The sequence below is a fragment of the Opisthorchis viverrini genome (genome assembly GCF_000715545.1).
Source record: "Opisthorchis viverrini unplaced genomic scaffold opera_v5_133, whole genome shotgun sequence".
NCBI lineage: Eukaryota > Metazoa > Platyhelminthes > Trematoda > Opisthorchiida > Opisthorchiidae > Opisthorchis > Opisthorchis viverrini.
This window is the reverse complement of record NW_008751791.1, coordinates 356,080-367,800: the sequence shown is the minus strand read 5'-3', so window position 1 is coordinate 367,800 and position 11,721 is coordinate 356,080. Positions and strand designations below refer to the sequence as shown.

Below are 11,721 nucleotides of genomic sequence, written 5' to 3'. Positions count from 1 at the left end.
CTTAATCGCGGTAGGCGTCAAGTTTTTCTTCTGTGTATATGCATTCATATATTCGCTTAGCGCTTTCTCGAGTGCCGTGATGGATAAAAACCGGACAGTAGCCAATTACTTCACAGAGTTATCTGAGGCCATAGCTGAAACCATAATGCCAAAAATTAAGGGAGATTAATAAAAAAATTCGAACAAAACCAAGACAGACTATGCTGTATTTTGGTTTGGACATACATACAACAAAATGCAGCACTTTCGTTTAGAATGTTTTGCTCGATCCCCAAGGATTTTGGAGAAGGAAGCATCTGGCCTTGTAACCAATCAGGACTCTGGGATTTGTACAACCCGGCTGTTCTGTATTGAGTTCTTCACTAGCTGCGTCGTCCGAACACTAATTCTCCGAAATGGGGAACGAGGCTTCCCTTCCAGAGTTGTGTTCCACATTTGATGTTGAAGAGATAAAGAGGCTAGCCAAGAGGTTCAAGAAGTTAGATTTGGATGGATCCGGTTCGCTAAGTGTGAAGGAGTTTATGAGTTTACCCGAGTTGAAACAGAATCCCCTTGTTGCCCGAGTGATAGAAATATTTGATACCGATGGCAACGGGGAGGTTGACTTCAAGGAATTCATAAACGGAATGTCGCAGTTCAGTGTCAAAGGTGATAAGGAGGCGAAGCTTCGGTTCGCTTTCAAAATCTACGATATGGACAAAGATGGCTTCATAAGTAATGGGGAGCTCTTCCAGGTTTGTTTTCCGACTCTTTGTTATTATTCTATTTCTCGGTTGTATTTTGCATATGGCCATACAGCTTCACAAATAGTAGGATCGATTTCACGAAGTATTGTGTGCAACAAATTCACCTTTGTGGGGTTACATTATCATGGCCCAGTCGACTAAAAACAGTGACTTTCGACTGTGTTGCACTCCGGGTTTGAGATTGGTCCATTTTAGGGGCAAAGTCGTCTGCTCAAACTGGCGTTGAGGATGCGGCCGGTCCTTCAAGAGAAGGCAAGCCACTGGATATTTCTCGTTACGGTGGTCGTCGGTATCACGGATTCACTGATTGATGCACAGTGTTGAGGCTTTTCCCCAAGTTTCCTGGGTCAGTTTTGTTCGTGTCGTTCAGCAACTGCCGTTCACCTGAAAAGCACAGGTGAAAAAGGTGTGGCACTGCTCTTTAAGTTCTCAGCGCGGGGCAGTAAGTTTGCCAGCGCGAGGACTCACGCAAACGTCTAATAATTATTTGAAGCGGATACTAGATTAGCGCGAACAACAGTAAGATGAAATGAGAAATGAGAAACATTTTTGCCTAAAAATCTGCTCACTATGTCCTCGCGGTGTATTAGAGCGTTTTTCACCGGTAATCAATAGTGGAAAAGCTTTTGGCCAAACCTTGTTCAAACGGGGCGTATTTAAGTATTAAGTCTCCTCGGAGGCGACGACACTCCATGGAATGAGATCAAGCACCGCGAGACGCGTTTCATAGTCTACGGATTAAGGCCGTCAATCATTTTCGTAGCAGCTCGTTGGACAAGCTCAATGAGGGTTGTGTCCTGAGTAGACAACTTGGTTGGCATATTCAAGAAGCGGTCTGACGTAGGCCCCATAGAGTATTCGGAAGTCCATGCGAGTAATACGGTAGAATGTGCCCCAATTCATCCGTGAAATGGCGAACACCTTTTGGGCTGATTTCTCATGGTGCAATGAGAAGGACAAGTTTGAGGATAGCCAGGTACCCTAATCCTTTTTGGCATCTATCCTCGTGATTTCTGGTCCATTCTCAACGTGCATGATGAAGGTGTTCTGTGGGTCTCCTCCGGATGACATGGACACTTTTCGTCGTTCAGAAGAAGGTGCCAGTTCAACGACCACTACTTCTCAGCGTCTACATCTGTTTGCGAGTGGGGGCACTGGTATTTGAATTGCAGGATTTCAAGTCGTCCGCAAAAATAGACATGGAATTGAGGGGACATGTGGAAGGTCGTTGGCGTGTTCAGAAGAGATGTCACTCAAACTGGTACGCCCAATCTTTTATTACCTTATTTCAACCTGAACCGAGCTAGGATTGGCGAGTTTGAATGTCTCATACCTGTTGGACTTGGTGCGACGAATGTCGGTGAAATCAGCTGAATTATTGGAGTATGTAGGTTTGGGCGGATTTGCTAGAGACAATAACCTGAATCTTTTTGGGCTTTCCGACCGTAATGTGTAGCAAATCTACGAAAACTTTACTGAAGTCTCATTCGGACAATCCATCTTCTGATGTGTACTCTTACTGGAGAGTACTGTCCGCGACCGTACAAGTACTCGGCCGCCCCGCTTTTGGAACGACGCAGCCGTCTACCACAAGGCAGCGAAGTTCGATAAACTGAAACTGAAGTTCGGATACATACTCTTCCATGTCGATAGTACAGGCATTGCTGTCCGACAAGGGTATCCATTCTCTCTGTATAGGTTCTGTATAGGTTCTGTATAGGTTCCTTATTGGTGAAGTAATGAGGCGAGCTCTGGTAGTCCTTCAAAATGCTGGTACTGAGATCTGTCCGATTGACAGCCATGTCGATCTGGAATGAGAAAGAACAGGAAGCATAAGCACTACAGGAAAAGCGGACCAAGCTCAAGCAATCCTTCGGCAAACAAATTGCAAAGTAGTAGTGCGGGACATGCATCCTTTGAACACGACTCTAAGAATTCAAGGGGTAACACTGGAACTTGTGGAGCGTTGTACGTATCTCGGGAGTTGTATTAGCTCTGACAGTAACGTGACAGGCAAAGTTAGCGCACGAATCTTAGGGGCTGAAATAGCTTTCGCCAATTCGCGTCAAATATGGCACCAATAAGGCACAGCACTGGGTCTCAAAGGGTGCGTATAACACGGGCTTTGTTGTGCAGCTGCGAGACTTGGCCACGTCAAGTGGAGGATATGAGACACTTTTAGGTATCAAAACCACGGTTGATGAAGTGATCAGATGCGGCTCTCCGATGAAGTAGAAGGTGATTTAATCAAGGTAAGCGTCCAACGCTGCAATCTAAGGTGTTCGGGCTCTGTTACGCATATCAGGCTGCCGTATGCCCAGGAAATCATTGTTTACGGTGCCTGATTCGAAGTAACGGAGACCTATAAATATAAACAATAAATAAATCTTTCAGCTGTAGCACCCTTTCGGTGCCTAATTGCCATGCCACCAGAGGGAACCACGGGAGCCGGTATACTGCCAGGTTGCCCAAGACTAGACAGGGGAAGTCAAAAGGCAGAAATCGGGTTCGACCTACGGACCTTCCGGTCAGTCGATTCGCGCTCTAACCACTTGAGCTATCTCGCCTAGAGGTGGAAAAATGTTTGCATGGCAAAAGGAAATGAAGGACGTTATGCTGTTTTCCTCGCAGGGTGGTCTCAACGTGGCCCTCCATGTGCTTGACTGAAAGTAATGAATGATATAAGGGCTAGCGGAATCTCTTTTTGTCAGTTTATGTCTAGGTTTTTCAAGATGCACGCCTCTCATATACTTGTAGTAGGCTGGTCTTATGTCTCCATTCCTGCCTCATCTTTCTTCTTTCCATCACAAGGCATTATTCAAACTAATTGGTATGCTGATACGACACTAGTGATGGTGATGAGAATGAAAATAAAAAAATCGTTCAGCTGTAGCACCCTCTGGGTTCCTGGCTGCCATGCCACACGAGGGCTGGGATGCTGCCAGGTTGCCCAAGCCTAGACAGGGGAAGCCGAGAGGCAGAGGTCGGGTTTGAACCACGGACCCTTCGGTCAGTAAATTCGCGCTCTAACCGCTTGGTCCATCTCGCCTCGATGATGATCATAATGACCATGATAATATATGCGCCCCAAAACATTCCCCATTCGCTATATGACCTTATCTGCCGTCCGGACTCTGCCATGCAGTTCTTCAGACGACTTTGAGGAGACCTCACTGCCTCGGATTCGGCGCGCACTGGTGTCCGAATGGTTTTCGGCAGAGGAGTTGAGGTCATTCTGGTTAGGTGGATTCTACTGGACAGTCATCTTCGTGCAACACAGCTTGTAAACCGTTCGAAATCAATATTAATAATAAATTTGCTTTTTTATTACATCACTGATTCTAACTCAGATGGATGGAGTTTTTTATCAACTCTTACGCGAAATTCAGAAAGCTTAAATATCGATATCACCGAATTAACCGACTAGTTCGCCACTAGCTTGTCTCTTATTGGTGAGCTTATTCAATGGAAATTTCCATCCCAAAGTGGGGTGGAAGGGGGGCGAGATGCCTCAGCGGTTAGAGCATGAACTTGCTGATCGAAGGGTCCGTGGTTCGAACCCGATCTCTTCATTTCGACTTCTCATGTCTGGGCTTGGGCAGCATGGTAGTACCCCAGCTCTCCTGCTTCCTTCGGGTAGCATGGCAACTAGGTGGCGAAAAGGTTCTACACTTGAACGATTATTATTATTATTATTCCAGCTCGAAAACGGTGCATCGAAATGCGGTGATAACAGCTCTACAGCTTTATTCGCACATGATAAGGAGAACTAGGGAATTACAGCTACACGTCGGAGGCGATAGCCCAATTTGTGCACCGACTCCAAGCAAATCCGTTTGTCCAGTATAGCAGACAATCTGAGCTACACATCGGAGGCGACAGTTTTGATGCACGACCGCCACTGGTCATCTGACACAGCCATGCCTCTCAGGACCACTAACCATTCGTTTATCTTGTCCCGCGGCCTCTATTCGGGTTGACGTCAGTGACCGATGCGACTGAGCTGATTGATAAGGACCTTCATACTTCATTGACGTGTCATGGACTGACTACTCCTGGGCCTTCCAATCTAACACAAGGCTGAGCGAAGAAGACTTTAGGAGGAAAACGGTCCTCTTCCATCGAAAGTACATGGCCTAACCAGCATGACCTGAAGAGTACGACCATCTGATCTTTTGAGAGAGAGAGAGACAGTGGACTTTCCCGAAGACCATCTGGTGTACCTCAGGAGCACTGACTCGGTGTTCCTACCAGACATTCGCAACCCTTCGAGGTGCCCATGGTCAAACACATCATCATCATCGGCAACAGGACCTCAGTATTCAACACCGATGCTTCGAAGTATTCGACCCAACGGTTGAGTTCTTTTTTATTCAAGATGGTTACTCCATTCCGATCCTTGATGGTTTCGCCCATAGGTGGTTTCCGGGAACCGGTCGGACGGGCCAACTGAAGTAATCTTCGGGCATTCCCGGCTTTCTGGACTTCTTCCATTTCTTTGGATTCCTGTGTCCGTCACACTTCACGGTCTGCTCGCATGCTCACTTTCACTTGACATCTGATTATTCGTCGCATCAAGTTATGTTCGGATCCGGATGGATATTTCTCCGAGACGTAAGTAGTGCCACTGTTCGGTTTGATATCCAGTGTTTGAGTGTGCCTGGTGGTGCCGTGCCACAGGTGAAATTCTCAGCACTATACACATCCCATTCCAGTGTGCGTTCACTTCTGGCGGGGGAGCATTTGGAAGAGATTCCAGAAGACGATTCTAGTAGGTTCGTCGAACATGCGGATCTGCCAGTCTCTCAGTTGCCAAGCGATTTGTTCGCACCGTGCGTGGCCCAGGAAAACATAAGGAGAAGCGACTCGGGACGAATGTGTGGTTAGAATCCACAAATATGTCTCAAAACGAGCGCAGCCAGTTATTGATCTGCGCCATCGGTAACTAAAGGCAGTGTGATCGATTTGAGTTTGAGGCCGGCATGCCTTTGGAGGACACCATGCGGTCGGACGAATTCGGCTATTTCGAAATTTACTACTGCTTAAAAACAGCCTGCAATCAGCACTCAGCTGAAGCAATCGTTCACCATTGTCCGTACGTACCGAGTCCAATCCCTGTCGACCTCCTAATGGAGTCTCAGATACGCTAAGCCTGCTCACTTGTGCATTCATGTCTCCGGCAACCACCACAATGTCTGAGCATTTAGCTCGCCGCAACAGGGCACTCAGGGCGTCATAAAGCCTGTATTTGGCGGCGTCGGAGCCACAGTCAGTTGGGGCATAGGCAGACACGATAAACAGACATCTATCAACTTGCCACTTGTGAGACTTCTTCACAGAAGTTGCCACACGAACCGCACAGAAGCGACTATCAACAAGTATCCAGTCAAGTAAGGATACTTCCGCCCGGTGAATTAGCACCACACCAACCTCTGCATATCCCACCGCAGCAGCCTCTGGATTACCAGAATGCGCCGCCGGAAGCGAGTGGAGACTGATGGGGCGGTTAGCTCAGTCACTGTGTTTTCATCTTGAATTCTCGTTTTTGAGACAGCACACATCAATGTCAGGCGAGTCCAGTGCAAGAGCAGCCTGTTCTTTTGCTTGCTTCAGAGTGCGGACATTGAAGGCAGCCAGATAGATTGGGTGTTGGGGCTCGAAGGTTGATTTGGAGATACCTGAGGATGTTGCGCTCAAACCCGGTTCATGACGAACGGAGTCACCAGTTCTATGTGCTGGGGCTACAAGAAGAGAGTTTTTAACGGGTTGGGGAGAGAAGGAAGAAAAATTATGTGAAAGAGGAAGAAGGGAGGCGTCAGCAGTAGCATGTTTTCGCTTACCCGCCCTGCTGTATGCAGCAAGTAAGGCGACCCGACTGATAGCACCACGCGACGACCGATGTGACATGAGAGTATTGTTAGTCGTGAATGTCATGGTTGTACGAGGGCTGGGATACTGTCAGGGAGCCCACACCTAGACAGAAGGACGATTAGGGTCCTCAACCAAAGCCTTTGTCTCAAAAGCCTAACCGCGAGGCAGAGGTGTTTGGCAGGAAATTCAAATGCATTACCATTTCTACGGAACAGGTCGCCACGTTCCAACCCCCAACCTGGAGAGCCAGGAGACTTTTAACCGTTAACCAACCTGGTATGCAGAACTCTGCGAGTATCGTTGAGACACCCCATAGTATAGCTCAATGGGTCATTGAGGTGCGCAAACTGTCACACCACGGCAAGGTCCAGTCTCTTAGTAATGAGATGGCCAAACGCAGAGTCTCCGAAGATCTTTCACATGCAGCAGCAGCGTCTCTGATCCATAAAGCAGAGCAGATCTAGCCATGGCGTTGTACGCTCTACACTTGGCAGCCAGGCAGACGTCACGTTTACACCAGAAGTGTTGGGGGTGAGCAAATGCTCTCCCTGCCTTTCCAATTCGGGAAATGATTTCAACAGTCTTTTACCAGTCCGCAGAGAGTTATACAGCCGCGGTTTGCTGCTTTAAAGTGGACTGCTTCTACAGCCTTCAACCACCACTACCTTAAGGTTAAGCCCTTGGACCAAAGGATTTGGTTGAGGATTCTGATCGTCCTCCTGTCTCTGTATGAGCGCCCTGGCAGTATCACAGCCCATGTACATTCATGAGTCGCACATCGGAAATCGCTTCGTGTCATCCGTCGGGTATACTCAGCTGCTTAACACAGGGTGGATAAGGACAAAAGGACTACTGTCGGCTCCTCTTTCCTTTCCCTTCCAAACATCTTCACTTTCCCCCCTCTTCACTACGTTGCGGGAGACATCTTTGTAGACCCACTTTTAAGGCCTGACAGATCCGTTCGCCGCCGATTACCACTAACTGCAATATTACAATTGACTCAGCCTCTATAGCCACTTCGAAATCGTCATGCAAACTCCGTCGCTCAATTCACCTGGCAGCTTTTAGCTTTCGTGCCCGGAATGTTCGTGCATGTAGGCTGAACTCGCATTCCATTGGTGTGGGCTTCCTGTCTGGAACAAGGACTCAATACCCTTGTGCACTTGTTGAACTGACCTCCCAATCCGTTTCTGTTCGATTCTGGTTGAGAACCTTTGGTGATCCGGAAAACGTTTCTACTTGTCCTGATGGGGTTGATATTGTCGTAGACCACCGAGTCGAAAGGTTGAATGGTTGGTTATTGGTAGCCGCCTCTGTGCGCCTTGTTTGGCAACATCTGTGAGTGTCTCGTAAACTTACCTATGATCGCTACCTTTTCACAGTATTGCTGCTACGCCCCAACAAACGGGGGCTCTGATAAGCTCAAAGACGCTTTGAGCGCGTTGTTCCGGTGCGCTAAGAGTTCAGCTATCGTTGTGGTTGTGAGTATATGAATGCACAAGCAGGTAGGCTTACCGCTGCTGAGCCTCGGGAATCGAGGCGCATTGATGAACGCCTGATACATCGCTGAACATAGACTGTTTCTTTGCAGTACTAACTTCCGAAACAACCGGACCTCCTTGGCCACATAGTGCCCCTGAACCCAAACCAACCCCCAATACAGATAGACCACATGGTCATTGGCCATGGATGGCGTGGGTCAATTATTTACTGTCGTTCGTTTTGGAGCACCTACGTGGAGTCGACTCACGCGCTCATTCGATGCTACTTCTCGCTGTGCTTTTCGAGGGTGTCTGTTGAGGAGCCCTCGGATCCTGATTTCAAAGAAGTCTACCAAAACCACCCACTGACATCCCTTACGGACAACACGTTTTTTGATGTTGACTCTTATTGGAAGGTACTGTCCGCGACCCTGCAAGCTGCTGGGCGCTCCTTTGTGGAATGGTGCAACGAACCAGATCTACGGACTACCGAGCAACACTCTAAAACTGCCCGAATCTCAGCACAGTATTCCTCTTGGTAGCGAGTACAATACCATTCGGCGAGCTGACAGACTCTGAATGAAAAAGAACTTCCTGCGGGTCGGGAAGATCGTTGAATCCCAAAAGCTGAAGGGATGGAGGAGGCGGCATACTCTGGGAATGTGCGTCAACTGTTCCAGCCGATACGCTCAAAGAGCCTAAGGAAGCCTCCGGTGGGTCAAACAATCACTGGTAACAGCGGCTTGCTTATCTGTTAAAAATGACATCGCCTGAATCGTTGGGCTGAACACTTTCGAGGCCAATTCAACTGGCTGCCCGCAATTGTTCATCCGATTTTGTAACTGGTAACGCAGCCCTAGACACTGAATTTGCGACACCTACGGCTTCGGAAATAAGCGAGTGTCTTCCGTCCCTCAAGCGTCATCAACCTGCTGGTCCTGACGAACTCAATTGATGCATGTTTAATTTATCTGCCTCTGTATGGGGGAGAGACTGTCCCAACTAATGAGTGGGTCGATTGCAGTATCCCCTTCCAAAAAGGGTGTTTACAGTGAGTGTCGCGATCACAGAGGAATGGGCTTGAACCCCATCGTAACCAGACTCTGCGTCGTCTTTCGACGGCGCGTGAAGAGATGTTGGAAGGACAGAAAGCAGGGTTCCGGCCTGGAAGGGGCATCATTATCGTTATCAGCTGTAAGAACTGCGTACTTGTACAGAGGTTTCGTTCACCGATGATTTGGATAGATGAGGTAGGTAGCTGCGCATTGGAAGCGGTAGCTGATATAATTGACGCGTAAATACAGGGTTGTCGGTGGGCTTTTTAAGTGCTGGGTTAGAAAGGGAGCTATGCGTTGACGCCAATAGCTTGGATGAACAAGTGCCATTGAGGGCGCGACTGGGCCATGTCTGACAACGCCTCTAACCACCGATTTGTCCTGTCCCGGGTCCCCATCCAGGGAAACAGCAATGACCAGCGCAGCTGAAATTGCTGGTGATGGCCATCGTCCTTCGCTGTTAAGTCAATATTTGACCTTCCCTGGCTTGTTTCTACCCTACACGTGGTCGTGTGAAGAGAACTTCGAGGGAGTCGGTGGACTGGCATAAGGTGCACGTGGCCAAGCCAGCGGAACCAATGGAAAATGACCAGTCCACCTATCGTGGACGAGTTGTTTCTTCCGAAACCTATTCGACGTACTCCAACACTCGAAGGTACCGATCGTCAAACACTAAGAGTATTTTGTAAGTCCTCAGCGCGCAGCGTTCGGGTTTCTGACCCGTACAGTAATACGGAGCACACCGCAACATTGTGAACTCGACCATTGAGGAATGAGCTGATGCCATGCCTACGCCACAGGTGATCCAGATTCACAAAAGCTGCTCTGATGTTTCCAATCTGACTGGAAATATCATCCTCCGCTAGACCACCGGGACTGATACAGCTGCCCAGTTAGAGCAATTTGTCTACTACCTCAATCGGCTCATCCGCAAGCATGTGACTGGGTTTGAGCCCACCCAGTCTCGCAGTGCCACTTTACTTTTTGCAGGTGTGAATTGCATGCCAAACAATGAGGAAGAATCATTTAGATTATTTAATATTGCGTTACCACGACGTCAGGTCCATTAAGGGCTATGTCGTCTGCGTACTCGATATCTGTGAGCGGACTCCCCGGGAGCACTTCGACCCCACAGGCATTGGAGGTTGATAGTGAGTCAATCAGTGACGAAGTTGCTTGACACCGCCTGGTATGTTGAACTGAGACGAGACCGTAGACCTTCACACGTCCGTGGGATTTAGCGTACAGCGCCTTCAGGAGGGGCAAGGATTTATGAGGGACATCCTCGCTCCACAGATACTGCCATAGTGCCTGATGGCTCAGAGTCAAAGGCAGCTTTCATGTCAAGGAATGCAATCATTGTTGGGTTGTCCCAGGATCTGTTAGAGGGTGAAAATGCGATCGATACATCCTCTTGTAGGACGGAACCCGGCTTGATCTTCACGAATCCGTCTCTACTTGTGTTCGGTCAACCTTCGAAGGATAAGACCAGGGAGCACTTTCGATATCACAGCTACCGGGCTGATGCCATGTCGGTTGTTTACCCGGCGTGCGCGTGTCCTTTTTGAAGATAGGGATAACTGTCGGCATGTCCCATTCTGCAAACACTTTCTCTTAGTTCCCTGTCACACCAATAGGCTTTGTTAGATAGGTAATCAGGGGTTCTCCGCCTTCTTTGAACAAAATCGGATACAGACTATCGGGTTCTGGTGTTTGTGACGCTTCAGTATGGGTATTTCACTTATTCTTCTGACGGGCGATTTGCGTTTGCCTTCCATTCGCCCGTATGGACCATCCCTACAGGCAGGCCAGATAAACTCTTCGAAATGTTCGTCCCATCTTTCCAGTTAACGTTTCTGCGAATGAATTAATGAGCCGCTTTTTACTTATCTTTTCACTCACCGCCGCCTTATGTCCAGTCGATCGCATCTGTTGACATATGGCATGGCTGTTTCCGGCAGCCAAAACCTCCATCTTCCGAGCTTTCGATCTCCACCAGAACTCACAGTATTTCCTTAGGCTCTTCACCAGTTGGTGTTTGAAGGACTTGCGTGCACCATCGTACTTGTTGCCTTCTGATATGGCTGCATCAACAACGGATAGCGATCTCGGCGACATTCTTTGGTCTTGTGGTCGAAGAGACTGTACCTTACCGTGGTGTGGCAGTTTGTGTACCTCGGCGACCCATTGAGCTATACTGGGGAGTGTCCTCACAGAGTCTGTCATACCAGGTTGGTCCATGGGTAGAGATCCGACGAACACAGTCTCCTGGCCCTCCAGGTTGGGGGTTGGAACATGTATGGCGACGTGTTCCGTAAAAAAAGGTAATGTACTTGCATTTCCAGCCGAACACCGCTGCCTCGCGGTTAGGCTTTTGAGCCAAAGACTTTGGATGAGGACCCTAATCGTCCTCCTGTCTAGGTGTGGGCACCCTGACAGTATCCCAGCCCACGTACAACCATGAACTGCACATACACAAGTAAACTCATGCCACATCGGCCGTCGCGTGGCGACATCAGCCGGGTCGCCTTACTTGCTGCATACAGCAGGGCGGGTAAGCGAAAACAG

At 48.6% G+C, this 11,721-nt stretch overlaps 1 protein-coding gene across 1 annotated transcript in view; it reads left to right on the top strand.

Moving 5' to 3' along the window:
- Nucleotides 1-364: 364 nt before the first annotated feature.
- Nucleotides 365-11,721, top strand: part of T265_06487 (hypothetical protein) — a gene marked incomplete at both ends in the record, with an annotated part of 40,333 nt that continues 28,976 nt past the window's right edge. Inside the window, one exon of the mRNA XM_009171761.1 lies at nucleotides 365-734. Coding sequence (XP_009170025.1) covers nucleotides 396-734 — 339 coding nt within the window. The remainder of the gene's footprint in view (nucleotides 735-11,721) is intronic.